This window comes from Oryzias melastigma, linkage group LG4 (assembly GCF_002922805.2).
Source record: "Oryzias melastigma strain HK-1 linkage group LG4, ASM292280v2, whole genome shotgun sequence".
NCBI lineage: Eukaryota > Metazoa > Chordata > Actinopteri > Beloniformes > Adrianichthyidae > Oryzias > Oryzias melastigma.
The window spans coordinates 22,714,294-22,737,972 of record NC_050515.1 but is presented as its reverse complement, the minus strand read 5'-3'; the positions used below and the strand labels follow the sequence as shown (position 1 = coordinate 22,737,972).

At 39.1% G+C, this 23,679-nt stretch overlaps 1 protein-coding gene across 2 annotated transcripts in view; it reads left to right on the top strand.

Annotated features, from left to right (window-relative positions):
• The window catches only part of pde4dip (phosphodiesterase 4D interacting protein), a 97,299-nt gene that overhangs the window by 29,388 nt on the left and 44,232 nt on the right, over positions 1–23,679 (top strand). For both annotated transcript variants that reach the window (XM_024278451.2, XM_036211613.1), the window contains exons 4-8: positions 17,434–17,544; positions 19,525–19,601; positions 21,342–21,465; positions 21,556–21,716; positions 23,419–23,533. In XM_024278451.2, the coding sequence (XP_024134219.1) occupies positions 17,434–17,544; positions 19,525–19,601; positions 21,342–21,465; positions 21,556–21,716; positions 23,419–23,533 (588 nt within the window). The remainder of the gene's footprint in view (positions 1–17,433; positions 17,545–19,524; positions 19,602–21,341; positions 21,466–21,555; positions 21,717–23,418; positions 23,534–23,679) is intronic.

The following is a 23,679-nucleotide window of genomic DNA, read 5'->3' as shown; positions in this document are numbered from 1 at the left end:
CCATGTGTCATCGTTTATTTCCAACGTGGGGTTCCTGGAATCAGCGCATTAGAGAGGAGTGTTGAAATGGAGAGGTTTCTCTGCTTTGAGAGCAGGTGCTTTCTGCTAAAGAACGTTGGTGATTTAGAGACCTCTACGTGGAGAAACTGTGAGCAGAAGAGCCGAAACTAAATCTCCTGATTTTCATCGGTTGTTTGCTTTTCTAGTCGGTGTTACTCAGCAGCTTCTCCTTCATGTGATCGCTCTGCTGACATGTTTTCGCACCTGATTAAAGCCCTGCTCAGCAGGAATTGGGGAAACACATTTCTACTCCCATAAAAGTTTCATCAATGGCTTTTCTTTTCTTCTGAAACACAGCAGCTGTTGTCAGGTTCAGACCCATTTTTTTCGGTCTTCAAATCAACTTTAAAGATAGTCTGTAATGTCTGACACCTTCTCCACCCTGGTTTAAAAAAATATTTCCCTTTTGACGGAGAAGCGTTTAGAAGTGAACCATCACATTCAAAGCTTCCGCTGCCCGATTCTTCCAAAAAACAAAACTCCAAAATCTCCAACATGGCCTCCGTTAGTATCAATAAATCTGGATTAAACGTAACTCAGTTATCATTAAAGTCAACAGGAAGGGGAAATTGATGATTAAAGATACAGATATAAAAAGAGTAGTTGAGATTAACACTTTAACACCAGAGCTCCAGTGTTTATGTTTTATGATTACTGTAAATTACAATATGTTAAAGATTTTGTATTAAAGCGTCACTGCCTCAGGTGTTAAAGGGTTAAATCCCTGGGGGTTGTAATTGGCCAAAAATTAAGTAAAAAATGTTGCAAAAAATATCAAGAAGTATACAGATACTAATCAATGTTAAATATTTAACTATAAATAATCTAGCTACTTTATCAGGCAAACCAAGTGGCTCACAAAGCTAGCTGATCACTGCTACGTTGAGCTACTGCCTTTGTGGACAAAGTGTTAGCCTGGGGGTGGAGCAGACTCTTCCTGGAGGGGCGGTTCTCACCTTGTGATGTCAGCACGTGAGGACCCGCTCATTTTCATGAGTATAGGAGGGGTTGTTGAGAGCGCAGTTTTTTAGAGGATTATTCAAAAATGCGTGAATGGATCAAAATACCGCTTTGGGGTTCTTTATATTGAGGATTGAACAGAATATACACTAAAAAGTAAAAAAAAAAAGTTGTTTTTTTCATAGTGTGGTCCGTTTAAAAAACTTCTGATCTACTGGGACTCTCACCCACATCCATCCCTAGGGTTTACAGAGAATGGTCCTAATAAGAGAAAATTTCCAGTGAGCGGTAGTTCTGTAGCCTTGTTGATGCCAGAGCCTACAGATTCACACAGATTCACCTGAACTGATCAATAGAAGATTGGAAAAACGTTTATTAGTCTGATGAGTCTCCATTTCTGCTGTGACATTCAGATGGTGGAGTCAGAGTTATCAACAACATGAACGCATGGATCCATCCGGCCTTGTATCAATGGTTCGGACTGGGGGTTCAGAATGGTGTGGGGGATATTTTCTTGACACACCTTAATACCAACTGATCATGGTTACAACACTACAGTCTACCTGAGTATTGTTGCTGACCATGTCAATCCCTTTATGACTACAGAGTCATCTTCTACTACCAGCAGGATAAGGCTCCATGTCATGAAGCTGGAATCATCTCAGACTGGTTTCTTGAACATGACAATGAGTTCACTGGACTCTAATGGCCTACAGTCACCAATCTCAACCCAATAGATCAATTTTGGGACCAAACTCTCTGAGGAATGGTTCCAGTACCTTGTTGAATCTGTACCAGCAAGGATTAATGGACTTGGAGGGGCAAAAGGGGTCCAACCCAGTACTAGCAAGGTCTATCTAATAAAGTGGACGTGAGTGTAATCTCATAAAGATATATTTTGGGGTTTCAAATTATCTTCATTCTATAAAAACAAAATAATTTTCTGTCAAGTCCTTGATGTATTACATAATTAAAAGACTTTTTCCCTAAAATAATTATCCTGTGTCACAGCAACTGTCTGATCCCGGCTGCTTTTTCTGGCTATTAAAACAACGCAGGCGTGTGAGGAGCTAAACAAGAGCAGAACCTCCTGCAGACGAGAGCGTTTGAGTTTTTAGTTTTTCACTTGGACCAAACCTGTTGTTTTTAGGCCATTAGCTGCCAAGTTCTGTGTTTTCCTTTCTGTTGTGCGCCGCCAAATAGTTATCCAAAAGTTCAAGGGAAAATGTTAGTTCAGGAAATAATTGAGCTGTTAAACACAAGGAAGCAGCTCTAAAGTTATTATTTTTTTCTTTTTTTAAGTTATTAATGATCACGGGAAATTGTATCCTTGAAAAGTCATTAAAACATTAGAAAAAAAATCTAAACGAAGCCTGAATCAGAACCAGAAACTCAGATCGTTTGACTGCACTTGGAGCAGAATTTTTATTTCTGAACGTAGTTGTTTTGAAAACTGTTTAACATGTTCTCAGTTTACACTAATCCAAAAAATTAATGTTCTATTAAGAGATGTCTTCTTTCTAGCAAGCACAGCTCTTTTTGGCACTGGATAATTCCTGGAAACCAGAAAAGACCTAATAGTAACAACAATTAAATTAGGGATTATTACTACACCACAAGGAAATGAGGGGCAGTGAGAAAACACAATTTAATTGTCATTATTTAACTTGAGGCCATTTTAGAAGTGTGTAGTTCAACTCTTGACAATACAGGGATAAAAGAGAGTGCTCTGACATGATAGACATGAACATGCCAAGGATTACTGTACTGTCAGAAATGACAGAGTGTGATCTGAAAAATCAAAAGCCGATGTCTCTCTTTTTTGTGTTTAAAATTATGAAACATTTTTACTGCTAACAAATAATTCTGTATATTTAATGCTTGGGAAGATTGAGCAAATCTTAAATTAAGAGGAAATTATGGTGTCGCAGTTAAATTGAGACACAATGGGAAATACCAGTTAGTTAATTTCTCTGGATGTTTTACCAATTTCCGTTTGGATGTTGTAGGAAAAATCCTCAGCAGAGAAACAGGTCTTGAGTGAAACGGAGGAGTTTTTTTCTCTAAAAATACAGTAAAAAAAAAAAAAGTAAAGAGTTGTGGAAAAACATTCAGGGGACTTACAAATTGTGGAAACTTGACTTTTTAGTGATCTCGGAATCTGCAGGGTGGACTGGATTGGCAGGTGACTAACAAGCCCAGAAGGCTGAGCGTAGGTCTGGCTCGGATCATAGCGACCCAGCCTGCGCCAGCGAGTGCAGAGTAATGCTGTTAGTAAATACCAAGCCAATTATTGCTAACAAGGGCCTAATTGGAGCCAGATGAAAGTTTATTGAATTTGTCAGAGAAAGGTAGAGGGGAGATAGCTAATGAAGTGCAGCCGCAGCGGAGGGCGAGGCAGCCAGGCGCTGCAGAGCTCATCTGGCGTTGCCACAATGTTTTTCCAAGTTTGCATTTTTTCCTATTTAATAGCAGGTTTTTTTTTTGAAGAGGGATGAAAAACGAAGTCCTTACTTTGAGTCTGATGTAATGTGTTTTACTTAAGCTCGAGTCCAACGGAGCTTGACAAAGAAGTTTGGAGAAGCCCGGTGTTGTTTCTGCAGCGGCCTCTGATCTCTGAAGCCTTTAAAGCCTTTATGAAACTCAAAAGCAGCAAAGTCGTCCTAAACTCACATTTGAACCTCCCATTCTGTTCTCACAGTTTGATCCAAACCTCAAACCAAACCCCGACTTCTATTGATACATCAGCACCAGATCCAAACAGAACCACAGGAACCGTGTTCTGACTTATTGGGGCCGAGCTGTGGAAAAAACGTCAGATGTTGAACCAGTGCAGGTCCTTGTGATCTGCTGAAACCAGGAACTAAAAGCTGACTGTCTTTAAATTTTATCAAAGAAAAGCAGGAGAAAAACCAAATGTTTCAATTATTGATTTTTCAGATCACACTCTAAGATAGTAATACTTTTTAAACATCTAAAAATTGCAACATCAATAATAAATTCAGTTAATAAAAAAGCTTTTATTTTGTTTTATACCTAAAATGTATAAAATCATGTCAAAAACTACAAGATTATTTCCAAAAATACAAATAAATAGATTGAAGTCACAGTTTTGAATCTGAAAAATATTGTTATTATATTATTAAATTACACAACAGACTATCTTTTATTAATTCAAAGGTTCAGGTAATATTACAGTACCTCCCTAAACCATATTTCTGTTTTATAAAAAGTTTAAAATCCATTTATAGTGTCAATACAAAAGAGTCAATTTAACTTTTTAAAATAATTGAAACCTGTTTATAAAATTACATTGTTAAAAATTTAAATATAAAAAAATGTAGAAAAACTTGTTTGCCTTTCGTAAAAAAAACAGACTGATACCGCTAAGGCAAATATTTCTGTGACTACGTTAACTCCAAACTTTGTTACTAGCACACAGTGTACACAGTGTTAGCCACATGAATTTTTTCTCAATATTAGTAACTCCATTCTTGTTTACAGCTTGTTGAAAAAAAATAGACTGATACAACTAAAACAAACATGGCAGTAATTATGCTAACTCTCAATCTTGTTAGTAATATGTAAAGAAACATAGCTGAACACCATTACACGCTAGCCACGTTAGCGTTTTACATTACCACTAACTCCCAAACTTGTTTGCAACACGTAAAAAACAGACTGATACTGCTAAAACAAACATTATTCTAACTACGCGAACGGACGATGCTAACGTCCAACCTTGACGGTAACATGTAGAAGAAGCTGTGGTGGAGAGGAGGACCCTCAACAAGCTGCTATCCATCATGGATAACCCAGACCACCCTCTCCACCTAGTTCTGGACAAACAACAGAGCGCCTTCTCCAAAAGGCTCAGACAACTCCGCTGTTCCAGGGACCGCTACAAGAAATCATTTCTGCCACATGCAATAAGACTGTATAACTCCTCATCCGTCTGTAACAGATAACTCACCAACGGACTTTTTACATGACTCTGTTCATTACTGCCTCAATTTGCACACTCCCTTTTATTATATTCTGCGCATTACAATTTGCACAATTTGTTTTTGTTCTTTATTGTATATTATTTTCCTTATTTTTTGTAAATATTGCTTTTTTCTCTAAATGATAATATCTTCTGTATATGCCTGATGCTGCAACAGCCTAATTTCCCAGCCTGGGATGAATAAAGTATTGCCATTCTATTCTATTCTATTCTAAACACAGTCCGTCATCGAGACACACTAGAAGTGTTAGCCGCGTTAGCATTTTCACAATACTTGTAACTCTCAACCTTGTTTGCAACATGTAAAAAACAGACTGATCCCATTAAAAACAAACATTACTTTGACTTTATGCTAACTCTCAACATTGTTAGTAAAAAAACACAGTCCAACACTTACACATTAGCTGCAAGATCGTATTCACAATACCGGCAAACCTTGTTTGCACTTTGTTTAAAGTGGAGTGAAGCTCTAAAAAAATTCAGGTTTTTATAGTGCATAAAATATGATATCTTTTTTTTTCATATCAAATAAGTAAGTTAATCTCCATAAATAAAAGGAGTGAAAGTTTATAAAGTTCTTGCTTCTACAAACCAATTGCAACAACACCACATCTTCAACACTGAACCTTCTTTCTGGAGTTTTCACTGCAACCACCAGCGTGTCACACCAGTTCTTATCTGCTTTGGTCTCAGGATTTCCCGGGAGAAGGCGGTTAACGCACTGACAACAAACCAATGCTGACTCTGCAATATTAAAGCAGTTAAAGAGCATGCAGCAGCAGCAGATTTTTGCCCTAATTAGAAACCACAACCAAAGGAACACAAATAAAAAGAAAAATTCTCTTTATTATCAATTGCTTGAATTAATTAATCCCTTCTTTGGAGACTTGGGTGTGATTTGTTTCTGAGGATCATATCACTGCTGAAAATCATTGGAACATATTTAGAAGTAGAAACAACTAATTATTAACATTTGAATGCAACATTCTAATCATATTAGTACCACAAAGACAAATAAAACCCACAGATTCAGAGAAGGCCGAGCCGTTTGAGTTTGACCTTTGCTCTGATTTATGGCTCCTCTCCTCAGCCTCCCTTCTTCTGTATTCCTCCCCCCTGACCCCGTTTCCCGCCCACCTCCTCCACCGGCCCTCTTTTGTCTCATCATACAGTCGTCTTTTATCCTTCCAGCTGATGGTTCAGTGCAGCGAGGCCTTCGGGCTCCACTGGCTGTCGCTTTGATTTCTACCCACCGACGACAGAAAGGGGGGCAGACGTCCAGAGCACACAGCAATGAGCTCCTTGATTTTATTCCCTCATTAAGCTTGTTAGAAAAAAATGAAGCTCAGACAGAAGTCTTTCCAGCTGAAAATTATATCAAACTAGCATTAACCCAGATAGATACAAATTACTGTTAAACCGTCTTGCTGTACCCTGCCATCTATTCCAAAATCCATGTTTTAACCATTTAACACCAGAGCTTTAGTCCCAGCGTTAAAATTATTTTGTCTACTGTTACTCTTCAAACATTTACACAATTCTCACGCCACATATTCTTTCTTGAAGATAAAGTCCCATTAGTTTTCACACATCAAAGTGTGTGAAATTTATTCTCTGCATTTGACCCATCCCTGTGGGAGGGGTGAGCTGCAGACACATCCGTGCTCAGGAATCATTTGGTGGTTTAACCCCCCAATCCATCTACTTTATGCTGAATGTCAAGCATGGAGGCATTGGGTCCCATTTTTAGGGTCTTTGGTATGATTCAGCCTGGATTTGACGTCGCTGGCGAAGGGTTAAATTAGCTAGCATCGTTTGAGCACCTGATTGGTCAAAGTTTGACATGGTTGAACTGGCAATACGTTTTCAGTGGGCTTTGTAAGTCTGAAAACGCTCATAAAAACCTATGAAGCTACACGTGAGTGCAAGAATTTAGACACGGAAGGCCGAAGCGCATCTTTACATAGACTTTTCCGTGCAAGTTCCTCATTGAATGTGCCTTCCAGAGACAGTTGAAGGCATAACCATCCTTAAGACAAAGTTTCAGTTCTAACTCTTAATATACTACAGATGATGGTTCCTGCCTTCTGCTGCAGTTTTTTTTGTTTGTTTTAAAAGCTGCTTTTTATTTGGACTCAAACGTGCACACATTCAAAAGTCCTTAGCGTATCCTCATTTTCTCAGCAGGGCTTCATTCATAAAACATGGCCCTGCTATGTTTTCTATTTTAGGGAAAAATCCAAAGCAAAGGAGCTCTGACTTTGTTCTGCAGGGTCTGTGTGTGTTTTCTCAGTGTTCCCAGGTCTGCCTGCTCTTTTTCTCCACGTACGATAAAAATAAATCCAAGCGGCGAGCTTCAAAATTCACGCAGGATTAGGTTACACGAATTCCCGGAGAATGAAAGCGGCCTGTATGGGAGGGTCGGCCGTGATCGTCAGTTGGGTTTTCGGGGTGAATTTGAGCCCATAATTTAGATCTGCCATAAACACATGGAATGAGACGCAGACCGAGCTCTCCACCGACTACAATGATGGGAAAATCTGAGGCTTCCTGGCAGCAAAATCCCTGCTCCGACTGCAGCATGAAATACATGCTCGTATGATTAGATGTAATGTGTTTATCAATGCTTACACAAACTGATGAAAAGTATTTGCGGGGCCTGGCTGTGCTGCCTGCATGTGTACAAAGCAGGTACTTTCTGCTGCGCGATGGCTTGTTAATGAGCTGCTGTTTAGACTGCAGACACTCTCGACTCCTCTCGCTTCCTGGTCGTCTCCGAGGTTCAGCACATGCGTTTGTCTGAAGATAAATGAACTGTCAGGATCCCTGTATGCAACGTTTTGGGTGGAGGATTGTTCTGACTCCACCGTGCGCTCATTACCAAATGTGTACGCGTGTTGATGTCTCCTGATTGACTCTGGCACCAGAGAAGGGCGGATGGAGGTTGGATGAAGGTGAGCTTGGCTGGAGGGTTTCTGGTAGGGGTGTAGCTATTCGATTCATACCATAATTTTTTGTTGATGATCTGATTCATAGTCGACATTGTTTCATTTTGGAAAATCAGATTTGATTTAATTCACTGACCTAAAGGACATCTTTAGCCAAACGTTCAACCAGTGTGACTCAGAGATAATTAACTGGAACTGAAAACATTTCCTTGTATTTCTTGCAAGATAATCAAGTGTAAATTTAAAATTATGGTAAAATAAACCCACCATGTCTCTGTCCAAATGGTATTTTCCAATATTGATTATAGATTGATTTACTTCGTTTTATAATAGTATAGGTTGATTCGATTACAACTTACCTCAGAAAGATGGATCAGGTTTGATAAATCATTTAATCGATTAATCACTACACAAAACTGGTTCTGAGCTGAAGGTCAACACAGATCCAGAGCCTAGAACAGAGCTGCTCATTCCTGGTCCATCCAGATCTACCATCCTGACTGTTTTCAGATCTCCAAGTCCTATTAGCTGCTGATTAGCTCAGTCAGATGTCTCCACATTCTGACAGAATGAACAAACCGGGTCCAGGTAATCAGCAGTAAGCAGTGCAGGGAGAGCTGGAAAACAGACCAGGACCAGGAATCAGCAGTCGTGGTCTAAATGATGTTTGATGGGTGCATGGTTTCTGGAGCAGGAGAACTGGACGGAGTGAGTGTGACGTCACATATAGAAAACGGTTTACTTCTGGCTCCAATAAAAATTAAATCAGTTGCCATTTTTTGCGATTGGCATGTTGGAGTCAGATGTCAGGAAGTCGTGATTGGTCCGAGTCAGCCCGAGTCATCTCTCATTTCTATGGCAACTACTCTCGCCAATCAGGAGTGAGCTTGTGGGAAAGCCACACCCCTACCACTTGAAAGCGGGCTTAGAAGAATCTGTTAAATGCTTCGAACTTTTGAAGTGACTCCATCTGATTGGTTAATTTATAACTTGATTAATTTGCACTACAAAAGAAATAATTAGGATTATTAAGAACATGTTAAAAACGTATTAGACAAATACAATGACTGAGTAATAGCTGTTTGTTTCTCAATAGAAGTCTTTGGGAATTCAGTGTCTCGGAACCAGCAGGTACTTCCTGTTTGGAACGAGGGGGGAGGGGCTTTTTAGTCCAGTTCTGATACAAAAATAGAGTTTTGTGTCTAGTTGGGAATTTAAAACAAAAAGTCAATTTTCTTTCAAACAAAGTATGAAATTTGGGATCTTAACAAATTAACATTTTATACATTTCTAACTTTTGTTCAAGGATTCAATTGTCCTTTAGAAGTTACATTTCCAAAGAAAATCTGGTTTGTTTTTTGTTAGTTCATGACAACTTTGAATTAATATGACTGTCAATGAACACAAAAACTTTTGCCTTTATTTATCTTCATTAAATTAAATTAAATCTTCATGAAACTATATATTTAAACATAAAATATGATGTTCTTTATGAAAAAGCCAGTCAAATATTTACAGATACAAATGAATCTAAGTTCATTCTAATCAGAATTCTCTTTCTATGACTGTCTTTTAAAAATTCATTTATTTTGAGGTTTTTATCGCATCTTTTCCTTTTCCAAGACTCTCTGGTTTACCCTCTAATGTGCTCCTGACCCTTTGTGGTTTCAGTTCGACCCCCAATCCCCCATCCTGCCTCCGATACCTCCTGCTTTTATCTTTTTAATCGATCCTCGCTCCCCTCCCTCGGTCCCCGATGAGGTCATTTCCTGTCTGCCAGAGCTGTGAAGGTCTTTGGTTTCAGATTCTGCATCCAGAAAAAGCTGTTTATCAGCTCTGCTTTCAGGTTCTCTGCCGTCTGCATCCTGTTGGTGAAACGCGCCTCCATTAGTACGCAGACACACACATGTGGGTCGAATGACAGCATGTCTGCAGGCAGAGGAACGTGCATTCACACCCTTTTTCAGGTCGCTGTATGCATATGAGGACACAGAATAGGCCTGGAAAGGAGCCTGAAGGCAGCGCATTAATTCGGGCCCTGACAGGGGCTCCAGAGAGCCGCTGATGTTGACGTTTCCTTCTTGGTCGCAGTTACAACCTGAAGCAGCAGCTGTGCTTCAGCCGCAGGAGCCGGCGGCGTCCAGGCCCCCGCGCCCTGCTCTCCTCCTGCCCCCTCCTCTCTGGGAGTATCATCGACGCGAGCTTTGAGCTGCAGACTCCGAGCCATCCGTCACAGCCCGCGCGCGCTTTCAGGGGTCAGGTATCTCTGACAGTCCAGGTCAGGAGGGAAACATCTGATCCCGATCCAGCGCCCCTGCCGTCCCGGAGTCGGTTCCAGCCTTTTAAAGTCACTGGTCCGCTGGACCTGTGTGAGCTTGTGTTCCAGCTGGCAGAAAGTGGTCTTTGTGAGTCCACTCTGTGGGATATAAAATACTAGCTCGGTTATGAATGGATGTGCCGCCTTGTTGATCACCCTCAGCTGGCCTTTCAGTCTCACAGCAGGAATCAGGAGACTTTTAGCCTTCGTTTGTGGAGAATAGTTCAAGGGTTTTTCCTCATCATTTATCACATTAAGAAAATAATTATTCTCAACTATCTGACGCTTTTTGGTGGTTCCTCAAACTACTTAGCTGAAGCTGTTTTGATCTATTGTAAAAGGGTCCCCCAAGGTCTTTCAACTATAGTTAAGCCATTTTTAGCCAAAATGTTTAGAAAAATTGGGTTGATCTCTATTGTTCTAATGATGAAAAATGTGCATGGTTTGTTAAAAATGACATTTAAACTTTTTTTTTTTTTTTTTTTTGCTAAATTGTTTGACTGCAATGCATTGTGGTCCATATTTGCTAATATAGTGAGCATTGATGCACACTAGTTTATCACAAAGACTTCTGGGAAATTTCTAGAGCACTCAATTTTGGAATAGTAGATTCAGACAGCACTACAAAATAGCAAATGCACTGTATAGTGAGTAGGGAAGGAATTTGGACAGAGCCTTAGCTTACATCAACTCCTGCTAGCTTACTAATGCTAATTCTATATACTCAGAGAAGCATGTTTCAGTGAAGAATCTGTGTCAACGCACATCTCATCCTTTTTCGTTCAAAACCTTCATGTTTATGCCTTGCAGGTAACGTAGCCCCACCCTTTGTATTTGTGACATCACAACTACCTGCTTTTTCAAACTGCATTTTTTTCATCTGCTTCTGATTCACAATGATTTCAATGAAGAAATACTTGGAAACATTTTTTTTCTTTATAAATGTCAGAAAAATGTAAAGGACAATTTTAATTTAATTTTTTTCTTCTTCAGTTTTATAGTCCTGGTAAAACGAGCTTTTCGCCTCACCTGCTGTTCAGGTAATGTAACGTGTGCAGGTTGAGGTGAAAGGGTGTACATCAACGATGAGATGAAGTTCCTGAGTTACATTTAAAACGTAGTTAGCTTCATTAGCTGCAGGTATTCTTGTAAAACCTGGATTCATGTCCCCGTGTGAGCGCGGTTCTCTCCATGGAGCTTTATGGAGGCAAAAATCAATTTAGTTCCTTGTTATTTATGTCCGCTGCCTCCTATCAGACTGCATTTTAATGAGGCTTCAATCCTGTCAGCTGAGAAGATTTGCAGTCTGGATTCAGTTTCATACGATGTGTTTGATCATGGAAGTTGGCTCCTGCTTGTCCCGGGCCGTGGAGGACAGGAGAACCGGTTTCTGGAACGCCTGGCTCTTGTGGGTGCAGTCACAGATCCCGGGTTCAGCCGGCACTCCTTCCTCGTGAAACTGCTGGAAGGTTGCATGCTTGCACCGTCTTGATCTGATCTCCACTCTTCAGCTTCTGGAGATGCATTTGTAGTTTGGAGGATCGAGGCACCAAAAAACCCTCCATGTTTGACCTTCAAACTGCCATAGATGACCCGGGACGGACAGCCGCTCTACTGCAGACATTATTGTTTCGATTAATTTTGATAAAGCTGTGAACATTTCTTTGTTGTTTTTCTGTTTGACATCTGGAGGCACAAACAGGCTAGCGGAGCTGGGTCAAGGCCCGGCGCTCCATCCTACCCTGAAAAGAATGAACTTTAACAAAAGTTCTGTAATTTGTTAGATTTAAAATGGTTACTTTTCATCATATTTAAATTTTCACTTGATGGTTTACTCAACATAAACATTTTATTCAATAAAAACGAATATTTTTAAATGTAAAAATTACAGAACTTTAGTTAATTGATCCAAAATTTCACTTTTACAGTGTTATCTCGTTTCAGATTTCCTCACTGCTCCATTGTTGTTGTGTGTGTTTGTGGCGCTATGAAAAAACACATTTTCCATGTGTGTAGTTTGACTACGGTTTGTCTTCCTCTTGATGACCTTCCCGACCTTTTATTTATTACTGTCCACAGCAGTCCTGGACCGCAAATATACTGTAGTTTTCACAATTCTTCTTTCCTCCTACACCTTTGAGCACCTATTTCAATTCCACCACATACTCAAAAACTCACCAAAATTAAAACCCACCTATAGTACCCGTTGAAAATGGATTTTTGACATTGTGAACAACCCCTCCCCCGAAAAGAGATGACATCACAGCGGGAGAAACGTAAAAAAAATTGAATAGGGCCAAAATCTCTTATGGGGCTAAGAAAATATTCCCAAATCCACTGACGAGGCCAAAACGTATGGGTGGGGGATATCCAAAGGAAGTGTTCAAATTATTATGGGATGGCCACAGGACCTACGACTTGGCGACCATCTTCTGGAAAAGTGAGAAATTTGGCAGTTTTCAAATTTTTTCAATATGTAGGAAAAGTTTCATTCTTTTTGAAAGTTCACACAGATGCCACCAGCTTAGTTTACAACCAACACTGAAGTTTCGTTGACCTTTGACCTCCAAAGAAGGGCGCCATTTTGGAAAGAAAAAAAACAGCTTTAATTCTAGCTATAAATGCAAACTTATTTTATTAAAGTTAGATTTTGAAAGGCGAGCTGGCAAATTAATTTAATCAAATTTAATAAATGTTTCCCGGGCTCAAGCTGATCAAAACAATATAACACATAATATGAACATATGAGGAATATGGCAAAATGTCCATTGCAAGGGAAATCAGAAGTTTACTTTTTCCTGATTCTTCTAAATATAATCATCAAGCATTTTTATCACCTCTGTAATGAGTTTGATACATCTGGATGATTTATTTTTGTTGTCAACAATTGATGCTTAAAATAAACCAAATCAATCACATTTAACACAGTTAAAACATTTTTTAATCTCATTTAAGAAAATGTGGCTACTTTTCCCCACTTTTTTCATTTTTTTACTTATTTTTTATGTTTATTTTTATTATATGTATTCACTGTACTGCTAAAGTACTGCTACCCAAAAGGAACAATAAATAAATCAAATAAAATGTTCTAATTAACTTTAAAAACCCAGGAGAAAATCGTTTTTGGGTTCCTCGAGATTAATTTGACCAAAACAATAAATAAAAAAACATGAACTTTTTTTCCGTCTTAAGTCATTTCTGCTCTTACTGGTGCAGAAAACACACACGAAAAACTCACTAGTAAAAAATAACCTACGTTGGGTTGTTTTGAACTCAACTCTGAGGTTAAAACTTTTTGTTGCGTTATTTTAACTTTAACTCAGGAAAAAAGCATAAATGAAATCACTCCAACCCAAACAAAATTAGTCTTAAAAAGTAAGTCTAAAATATATCCCAACATGAATACTTAGAGAAATGGGTTAAAGAAATAACCCAAGTGTTTTAAGAGTGTGACGTTCCCCCTCCTCCTCCTCCTGAGGTATTTCCTGGCCTTTCATCCTCACCATCACTTCTTCCACTGTGACTCTGCAGGTTGTTACCTGCCGTCTGCCCGGGTGTCAGGTTATGTGAGGTTTCTCCTATTTCTAGTTTTGATGGTGTAATTAGGTTTGCACGTTGTAATTTTTCAACCGCCATGTCTACCATGACAGAATATAAAACCCGATCAGTCTGCATCCAGCCTGGAGAGCAGCATCAGGGGCTTTGGCTCCACCGCCGAGCGAGGGCTGGAAAATGTGGAGTTAGCTGGCATGGAGGAGCTTCTGTTACCAGTAAAGAAGGAAAACTCCGACCGTTCTGCCAATTGAAAGTGCTTATGCTCTCACGACTGCATGTGAAGTCAAAGTCACCGCTGGAGGCTTGGTTTTTAAACCGTTCTGCACGGCGGAAAACTGCTGCGCTCGGCAAAAATGGGAACTTTGATATTTTAGGTTTCAAAAGTTTACCCCGCAAAAATATAAGACGGAGTGCAATAGAAGTGGAGGAGCCTGGAAAAATCCTTGTTTGTCTCTTCTCTGTAATGCCGACAGAAATCAGAGCTGAGTTGTTTCTCCTTCAGTGACCTCTGGATGAGCCGCTCAGGTTCTCCTCCAACTCTCTGCAGCTGCAGATTGACTTTTCTCTGTTCGGTCGTGAGAGTTTGGTCCAAAAATGTCCCTTTCATGTTTGTGTTTGAGCGTGTCCACACGAAGATCTGATCCATACTTGCAGCACGTCTACCAACACTGACAATAACCGTCTCATCCGCTGTCATCTTTTCTCTTGTGGTTTTCTGTCATAGTGAGACTACAAAGATCTACAGAATAAAAAAAATGTTCCTTGAAGACTTGATGCTCCTCAGATTCTTTATTAATGACAAACAGTTGTGGAGTGCTGATGATGAGCTAAAAGACAAAGTCACCATCGTTTGTGTTTGTGTTCGGTGGGATGGTCCATTCCTACAATCAGGAGAATTCTGAAAGTGTCAGATCGTCAGATCAGAAGTCAAAACAATGCAATTAAAATTAAGAGAAATTCAATGTATCACCCTAATTTCAATTGAATTTAGTAATTGTACAAAAACAGTCATAAAAAATAAACAATAGCTGATTGTTAAACTAAACTAAACACCACATTAAACTGGGCATTACCTGTCTTTAGACCCTCCTTCTCAGTGAGGAAAAATTCCTAAGATAAAATAGTTTCTGGGAAATAAAAAAAAAGTTATAAACTCTAATAGGTTTTATAAAATTGCAAAACTTCTATATTTAGTTTAATTTTTTAAAAAGAGCATTATTTTTTCAGTAATTTGAACACAATGATGATATTTGGAAACATGTATTTTGTAGATTTCATCAAAAAACATAAAATAAAATATGGTTTTCTTTGATCATGTTCTTACCTTCATGCTCTCGTTTATTTTGCTTTTATATTTTTATTCACTTATTTTTAAAAATTGTTTTATTATGTTTAGCTTTGTTCAATTTTTAATGTTGTTAAGCACTTTAGTAATAAAGTTGATGATGATTATAAAGACTAAAGTTGTAGATGTCTTCAAGAATAGACACGCATTCTAAAATAAATTTAAAGTTACTTCTTTATTATTTCAGCTCAACAAACAGAATAGAATAGAATAGAATAGAATAGAATAGAATAGAATAGAATAAAATAGAACTGTATTGGTCCCATGAATGGGAAATTACCTTGTTACCATCGCTCTATTAAAAACATCAGTGTCTGACTTATATTTGAATTTATTTAAATATTTTATTAAAATTCCTGATTAAACTAAAAGTTCAAAAATAACTTGATTTATAAAGTCATAAAACTAAGGGAGTGAATTTTTAACCCTTTAACTCTCTGAAAAATGAAAAAAATCAATTGAAAAAAGCTTTTTTTCTGATTCTTATAATCTGGGAGGGTATCCCACACAATTAATAATTTTAAAATCATGTTTTCTAAATGTTCTCCACCCTTTGGTTAAGCAGGCAGTTAATTAAAGGTATTTTTTAAATTGGAAATGTAACAAAATTGATCAATTTTTAGCCTCTGAAGTGATAGAAAAAGTAGTTTCTTCCTGATAAAATAACTGATTATGAATTAACTGGTTTGAATCAAACTTTTGATTTTAGTTCTTAAAACAATATGTTTTAAAACAACATGTGACACCGACAGAAAGCCAAACATGTACCCAATAACCAATAACAGTGAGGAATATGAGACTGTTGTTCATCTCTCCTGTCTATTTCAGCATAAATCCAAAAGAGAACTCGCTCATCTACTAAAGGGAAATGAATAATGCTTCATTGAAGCAGTGGTGTTTAATGATGTCTATTCAAAGGGAATGTAAAACTCTTTTGGAAAAATGTGATATATAAAGAGATAAGATGACATTTCTGGGGGTTTTTTATGTAAATGGCTCCGATCTGAAGCAGATGTGCTCTTTTCTGCAGCACAAACTGACACTAAATGACAGGCTCAGACGTATTTACTTGAAGGATGCACAGAAACTGACATTTAATGCAGTTTGAATTATGAAATATTAAAAAGTCTGTTCTTTATTGGTACCGTACAGACGGTTTCACTTGAATTTTCCCCTCCTGGGGGAAGCCTTTTTTTTTTTAGAATTTATTTATGCGCGTACAGATCAGTACATGTGTCCTGCGCTCGGTGGGATCCTCCTGCCTCTGTGATGGGATTCCTCAGTGACAGCTGCTGGGTGAAGGCTTCCTTAAATAGCTGCTGCTGCTGTGAATCCTCCTGAGCTCTAGTGGAGCTTTAGTGCCTCCATGTGGACACAGATCTTTCTCTACTTCTGTAATTTATCACATTTTTATACATTTTTTGCATTTTTTTAGTGAAAAGAACAAAGAATTATAAGCTCTGTGGTCCTGTGGTAGAGCGTTTGCCCTGAGACTAGAAGGTTGTAAGTTCAAATCGACAACCAAAGAGTCTAAAAATTGGACCCAATGTCCCCCTGCTTGAGCATTAAAGGGTTGGATCGGGGGGTTGAACCACCAAATGGTTCCTGAGCGCAGCTGTGTCTGCAGCTCACCCCTCCCCCAGATCAAATGCGGTGAACAAATTAGCTAACTTTAACTTTAAACGCAGCATATTTTCTCCACTTCTGTAACCATAAAGTGCAAATAAAACATCAATCTGGTCAGATTTTCTTTGTCTCAATCAGAGTGCACTCAGTTTGCAGACTAAACAGGAAATGCACGCTCCGTCTGCAGCAGGGATTGTCTCAGAAAACTCTGTCACGGAGGAACAGGAGTCTCATCTGGCGTCAGATCTCACATCAACACACTCTTCAGGGGTTTGTTTAGTCAGCCAGAACGCTGAGAGGCTCCTGGCTCTCCTCAGCACCTGTCCTCCATCTGGTTTTAGATTCCATCCGTGGCTTCGTCCTGGTAAAAAAGGAAACACCCTCCCCCCTGCGAGTGTGCCATCCCCGCACACCCCTCACTGTACGTGTTGACCCACAACTAGTTTGTGCGTCATGAGGAGAACTTCTTGAATCAAACAGCTTTATTTATTCATTCTTTTTCTTCATCCTGTCTTTTCACGTATTATGCTGTTCTAAATGGGGGGCTTCAGGCCCCCCCGCGATACTCACCATCATGTCTAACTCTGGTTTCCATGGTTACCGCACCATCTCGCAGCACCTGAATGACCTGAAGAAGGAGAACTTCAGCCTGAAGCTCCGGATCTACTTCCTGGAGGAGAAGATCCAGCAGAAGTTTGAGGCCAGCAGCGATGACGTTCACAGGAGGGTGAGTGACGACAAACCACAGCCAACTTTAGTTTGTTTAAAATCAGAGCACACGACTCTGCAAATATCAAAATGCTCTTAAAGCTCCTTTCCTAAAGCATTCATTTGAAAAATATGCAAGTTGTTAGCATCTCCAGAAGAAAAATTAATGCTATTTAAATCTTCTGATGACACTTACTTGAGAATAAATCTGCTGTTTTTTGTGTCTAAAGGTTGAAGACAAAAAAGAAAATTGATCGAGGAAGGAATTTCTAGAGTTTCTAATTGGTTTGTGCATCAAGTATGCACATATGTTTATGACAACTGGTGAAAGTCATGCAGAAACCAATGCTCAAAGTGCAACCACATGGAGCAAAAACGTTAACTTTATAACTTTAGAAAGATTTCCTCAAAAATATAAGTTTAAGTTTTGGTTCCATCCAGAAAGCTCTGTGTGCAGACTGTACCATAAAAGTGACGAGGGAGTCAGTCAGACTGCACATCCGTCTGACCCGCTTTCTCTCTGCAACCCAGTGACCCACATTGTCCTCGGCACTTGTGCAGTTTGCATTCATAAATGTTATGTGTGTGCACACACTGAACTGGTGTCACTGAATAAAAAATAAGGTCCTGGTTTTGCAGAACCGGACTCTGAATCCTTCTCTGCAAGCCCGGTTCAGACTGGTTTGAACTGCAGCAAACAGACCCAACATCTAAATGTGGAGGTGTTGGCTTTAATGTGTGTGTGGGGGGTTAGATCTGGTAGTGGTTGAGGGGGGTTTATGGGTGACAAATGCAGCAGGTGCTCAGATCCCCTCTCTGTATTTATAGACTCCACTAAGATCCAGGTCAGCACGTGCAACATGGAAGCTGACTTTAGTTTGGTCTAGTTGTCCCTCCATGCTTCCAACTGAGCTAAATATACAATTATAATCACACTTCTGTACTGACTCAGCCTAAAGTGGGGGTGTGGGGGTGAAGTTTTGTTTGAACACTAACCTTAACCCCTTCATGCCTGAATTAATTTCCAACTACCGTAATTTCCGCACCATAGGTCACTCCGAGTATACGCTGCAACAACCAAAAATGCAAAATAAGAACAAATATATCTCATATTAGTCACGTCTGAGTATAAGCCACAGCCCTGGCAAACTATGAAAAAAAAACATGACTTTATTTACGAAAAATGTGGAATGTTTTTTCTGTTTTAAGACTCACTCCAATAAAAATTGCCTTTTTTGTTTGTTTTAAACATGTCCTTGCTACATGTATCTTATAATCTAGGACTGTGTTCCTATTTCTTAATTCATTAGTATTGAATCAGAAAACCAGATGCTTGAAAATGCTCAGCAGCTACTGAAATGGGGTTGAAAAATCTCCTCTTGTTCTTGCCCATGCATGGCATGATGAGCGTTCAACACTCGTACTGTAGCGAATTACAATTACGGCTTGAAACTGTAACACTAATTTGATTTGATATTGCTCATTGTTATTTTTGCACCACTAATGTTAGCTTGAAGCTATAAGCCCGTAAACAGAGTTCTTAGCAATGGGGAGGGGGGCGGGGTTTCTCTGTGTGAACAGTCCCGCCCACAACCCAGAATTGTATTTCTAATGAGCTACTGCCACAGTGCATAAAACGTCTTAAAAAGAACGACATAAGCTATTTGATTTTGGTTAAAAACGTAATAATTAAAAGATCACTGGGAACAGCTTTACGATATAAAAAATGTGGTTGCAGTGGGACTTTTAGGTAATAAAGTGAAATCCTAGATTTAATGATACGTTGAGAGTGAGTAACATAAAGCATGAACGGGTTAAGCTGATCACAGTTATTAGAGGCAACACAGAGACAGAGATCCCAACTTTTAGTAATGATAAAAAATATTTATTCATCCCGACTGTGCAACAAAACCTTTATATAAATTATAAAGGCCTGAATGAGCCCAAACTGATTTCTGCTTCCTACAGCTTCTCATTGTTTTGAATGCATCTCTTGCAGAACATTGAGCTGAAGGTTGAAGTGGAAAGTCTGAAGAAGGAGCTGCAGGACAAACAGGAGCTTCTGGATGAAGCTGTGTGAGTAACCAGAGTCACGTCTCCTCACAGAAACCTTCATCTGAATATTCACAAGACAGTCTACGACAAACATCCACCGTTAGTGATGGGGAATGTGACTCAGAACCACAAAAAAACATCCTTCCCTCTGCAGTTTGATTGCTTCTCATGAGTCTATCAGCATCTGACAGCCTCTCATCAAGCCTCCAGCATCACCTCGCTATCACAACACCGACTGAGCTCAGAGGAATGCCAGAGGAATGTGTCTGGGGGGTGAAGTGGCTCAGGGATGGAAACAGGCTCCTACTTAAGGGTTTTTTTTCTGTAGGGCCGCATGAAGGGCAGTGTGGTGTGTCGCCTTGCTGACTCTGTTTGTATTTAGACTCCAGCACCTGTTTGTGGGGCAGCTGTCTGTCTGTGAGGGTCAGGTCTGCAGCTCTAGTCTCTGACTGGGATTGAAAACTTCTGACTTAAAGCTGCCGATCTTGAGGCGGAGTGTTTATGCTTTTCCATTAAGTTACACATTTCAAATAATACTGAGGCAATTCCATTCCTTTATTAATGTGCACAACTATAAAAAAGGATTTTGTTTTAAAGAAAAATAAATAAAAGTATCTTTGTAATCCATTTTGTAAACCAAAGACTTGGTAAATGTTTTTCAGTTTTTGTGATTTTCTACTTTAACTACAGAAACTTGAGACCTTTTTGCCTTTTCTCATACTAAAAACCTATATTGCAGCTGTGCTACCTCACCTTAATTTAGCTAATTATTTATTGCAGTAAATACTAAAGCTCCAGGTGCACAGCGCCCTCTGGTGACAAGCCACATCATCAGCTTTTGCCTTTTCTCACTTATAAAACAATTAAAAACAACAACAAAGATAACACTGGAGCATTTCTTACCTCTGACCCTTATAATAGCTAACTATTGCAGCTCCTTATGTGCTTGTATCTCTCTGATGCTCTTCACATCTCCCCTCATTTCCTTACATCTTCCTCCTCTATTGATCTTCACAGTACTTTTCATTTCTCTAACCACCATAGTGGGAGGAGCCTTCAGCTTCTCTGCTCCTAAATTAAAACTTTTAACTTCAAAACTAGTTCATTTAAATCAGAGGATAAATATAAAGATTTACTGTTCTGCCTGTTTTCTAAATCCGTTTTTTTTTTTTTTTTTGCCGTTTTCTCAATAAAATTAATTATCATTATGATCCATGCACTCATTATTTGAGCAATTGTTTCCCAGCAGACAGATTCATTAGTTTACTCACAGGGTGTTATTGTGCAGGATCAGCACCAATCAGGCCTGTTAGCACTTTGTCACAATAATGAAAAGTGTGGGAGTGGTCCTTATGGGGGGGGTTCTGCCTTTGAGGAGCAAAAACGTTGAACTTTGGAGTCTCAACTAAGATTCCCAGAGCGCCCCGCTGCTTCACAAATAAACCGTGTGGCCACAGTTTATCATCTGAGCTGTTAGCTGGGCTGATAGATGTGATGAGGAAACACTGAGGGTGACCTTCTGGCTGTTTGAACCGCCGTGTGCAGGGGCAGTGACAGACCATAATAATCTAACTTCATCATTCAGAGTGCTGTAAGACGCATTTCCCCAAGGAAAAGCTGTGTCTTTTTGTCCATATGGAAGCAAAAAAACAGTTATTTTGACTTCTAGACTGGTTTTTATGAAATGTTCATTTTCAAAATAATATTTTTTTTCATTTTCAGTCAAAAACGATTGTTGTCCTCTTATTATCACCCATTCAGATCAACAGCAGAGAACCTGTCCAGCCAGAATGAGGCAGAGCTGCAGCGCCGCCTGGCGGAGCGGCAAGAGGAGATCAGCCATATGCAGGACATCCTGCAAGCCAAAGTGCAGCGGCTGCAAGAGGTGCACGCCCCGGCAAAAAGCCCCGACTGACGGGCTTTACTGATCAACGATCAGAACCAAAATCAATCATTACTTGTATGGTTTTTGCAGGAGGCTGAACTGGCCAGAGAAGAGGCCCAGCAGATGGCCTCTCTAGCGGACTCTGAGGCACAGCGCTGCCTGGCTCTGGAAAGAGAGATGCTGGAGAAGATGGAGGAGATAGGAGGCCCAGACGGACCGTGCAATCACAACACCAGAACTGACACGGACCGGTAATTTAATGTTTGACTTTACAAAACATCTCTAACAAGGAAAAAAGAAACAGTTCCTCTGATTTGACCATATTTAGCTCTAAAAAATGTCATTTTAGTAATAACATTTAAGGCCATGAGCAAAAATCAGAGCTCATAAAATACGTTTTTGTTGGTTGTTGCTTAACCAACATCCAACTCTGTGTTAAAACAGGCTAGATAGCAAAAAAGTTGAGCAAATTTTAACCCTTTTTTTAATGTAACTGTTGACAAGCAACCATAATTAAACTATAAAAACGATTCAAATGTTTTTGAAAATATGTGATTTTCCTGTTTCCGTAAAGGAGACTGAACAAAGAGCAAATTTATTGTTTCATCTTGAAAAATAAATGTGCATAAGTTTAAGCAGTGTACACATTTTTGTCACCAAGATGTCCCATGTTGACTCAACATGGCGTGGAAATCTCCTTCCTGTATTGGACTTTTTTCATGTGACAGCGAAAAAGTGTTGACATTTTCCAGGTTGAACAAGAATGTAGAATATTGAGAACTTCATTGATATCAATTTATGATGAGGTTGAGCTGACAACGTAGAGATGTTCTTTTCTTCAACTAATTTCCAGATGTGTGCTCCAGAATTTTTTTTAAATTCACTGTTCGCTGTCAATCCATAACAGATCCACTTGTTTACACGTGTTTGAAATAAATTCAGTTTGTATTAGTCTTTTTAAGTAGATTAGCAACAGGCCTTTAGTACCATGCTAGGTTTACGGGCCATGCTTTCATCTTTTACAGTAATGTTTAAATAATTTGGCAATGTGCTGTTCTGTTAGCATAATGCTAGCTCATTTGGCTAATTTAACATTTACTGAGGTTTTTAGTTTAATTTGGCATTTAACTTATATTTTGGCAACATGCTAGGTTTTTAGTTAATTTGGCATCCACTAAGGTTTTCTTAGGCTAATATGGTACTTAGCTAAATTTTTAGCAATAGGCTCCTGCAGCCTTTTCTGGTTAATTTGACTTAAGGCTTTTTGGGCTAATTTAGAGTTTATCTGATATTTAAGCAATATGCTTACCTGTTTGGCTAATTTGGCATCTGCTGGGATTTTTAAAGCTACTTTAGAGTTTAGCAAATATTCTAGCAACACGTCTTGAAAGAAATGGCATGCATTGAGAATTTTAAGCTATCTTCATAAAAAAAATCTGAACTTTCAGCAAACTTCAGCAGTTTTTGAGACTTCATCAGAATTCCAAGTTTTTTTTCCCACCCCCTTGTTTATTTCAAGCATAGATTGTGGACAAATACAGCACAAAAAAGCACAGATTTTTCACTCATTACAGAGTAATGATTTGCATTTTGCCAATAGCTTTTGCATTTTCAGCATTTTCACTATCATTATAGCAGGTAATACAATTTTTTAGTTTTCTTTATAAATGTCCTCTATCATGAGAAAAATACTACAATAACATGTTAAAGACTTAAAGCTTTAAAAATCTCAGAAATTGTGTTTTAGAAAATGTGCATGTTTTCATCACTCTGTTGCTTGAAGGTATTGTAAAAGGGGTCAGCTTTCTGGTCTCCTGTGTGGACTGAGGCTTTTCGTCTTTGACCAACAGACCTCTGCTGACCTGAACTCAGGTCTGCGGTCAGGTCTGTGAAGTGCAGAATATGGCGTTCTCTCCTTCAACCCCCCCTCCTCTGTGTCTCTGTGCACGACAGGCTGATTGAGGAGTTAACGCAGCAGAAACACTCTCTGGGTCTCCGGGTCGAAGAGCTGCAGGTCAGAGTTCAAGACCTCTCATCCTCTCTGAAGAAGAAAGAACGAGAAGCAGAGGTATTTTTACCAAGTCTCCTGTAGATTTATGAGCAGCTAACCCGGCAGAAAATACACACGCGTGCTTCGTCTGACATGAAACTTCAAAATAAAAGAAGTTATAGTATTTCCATTCTGCCTTGAACAGTTTAATTTAATTTTATTAA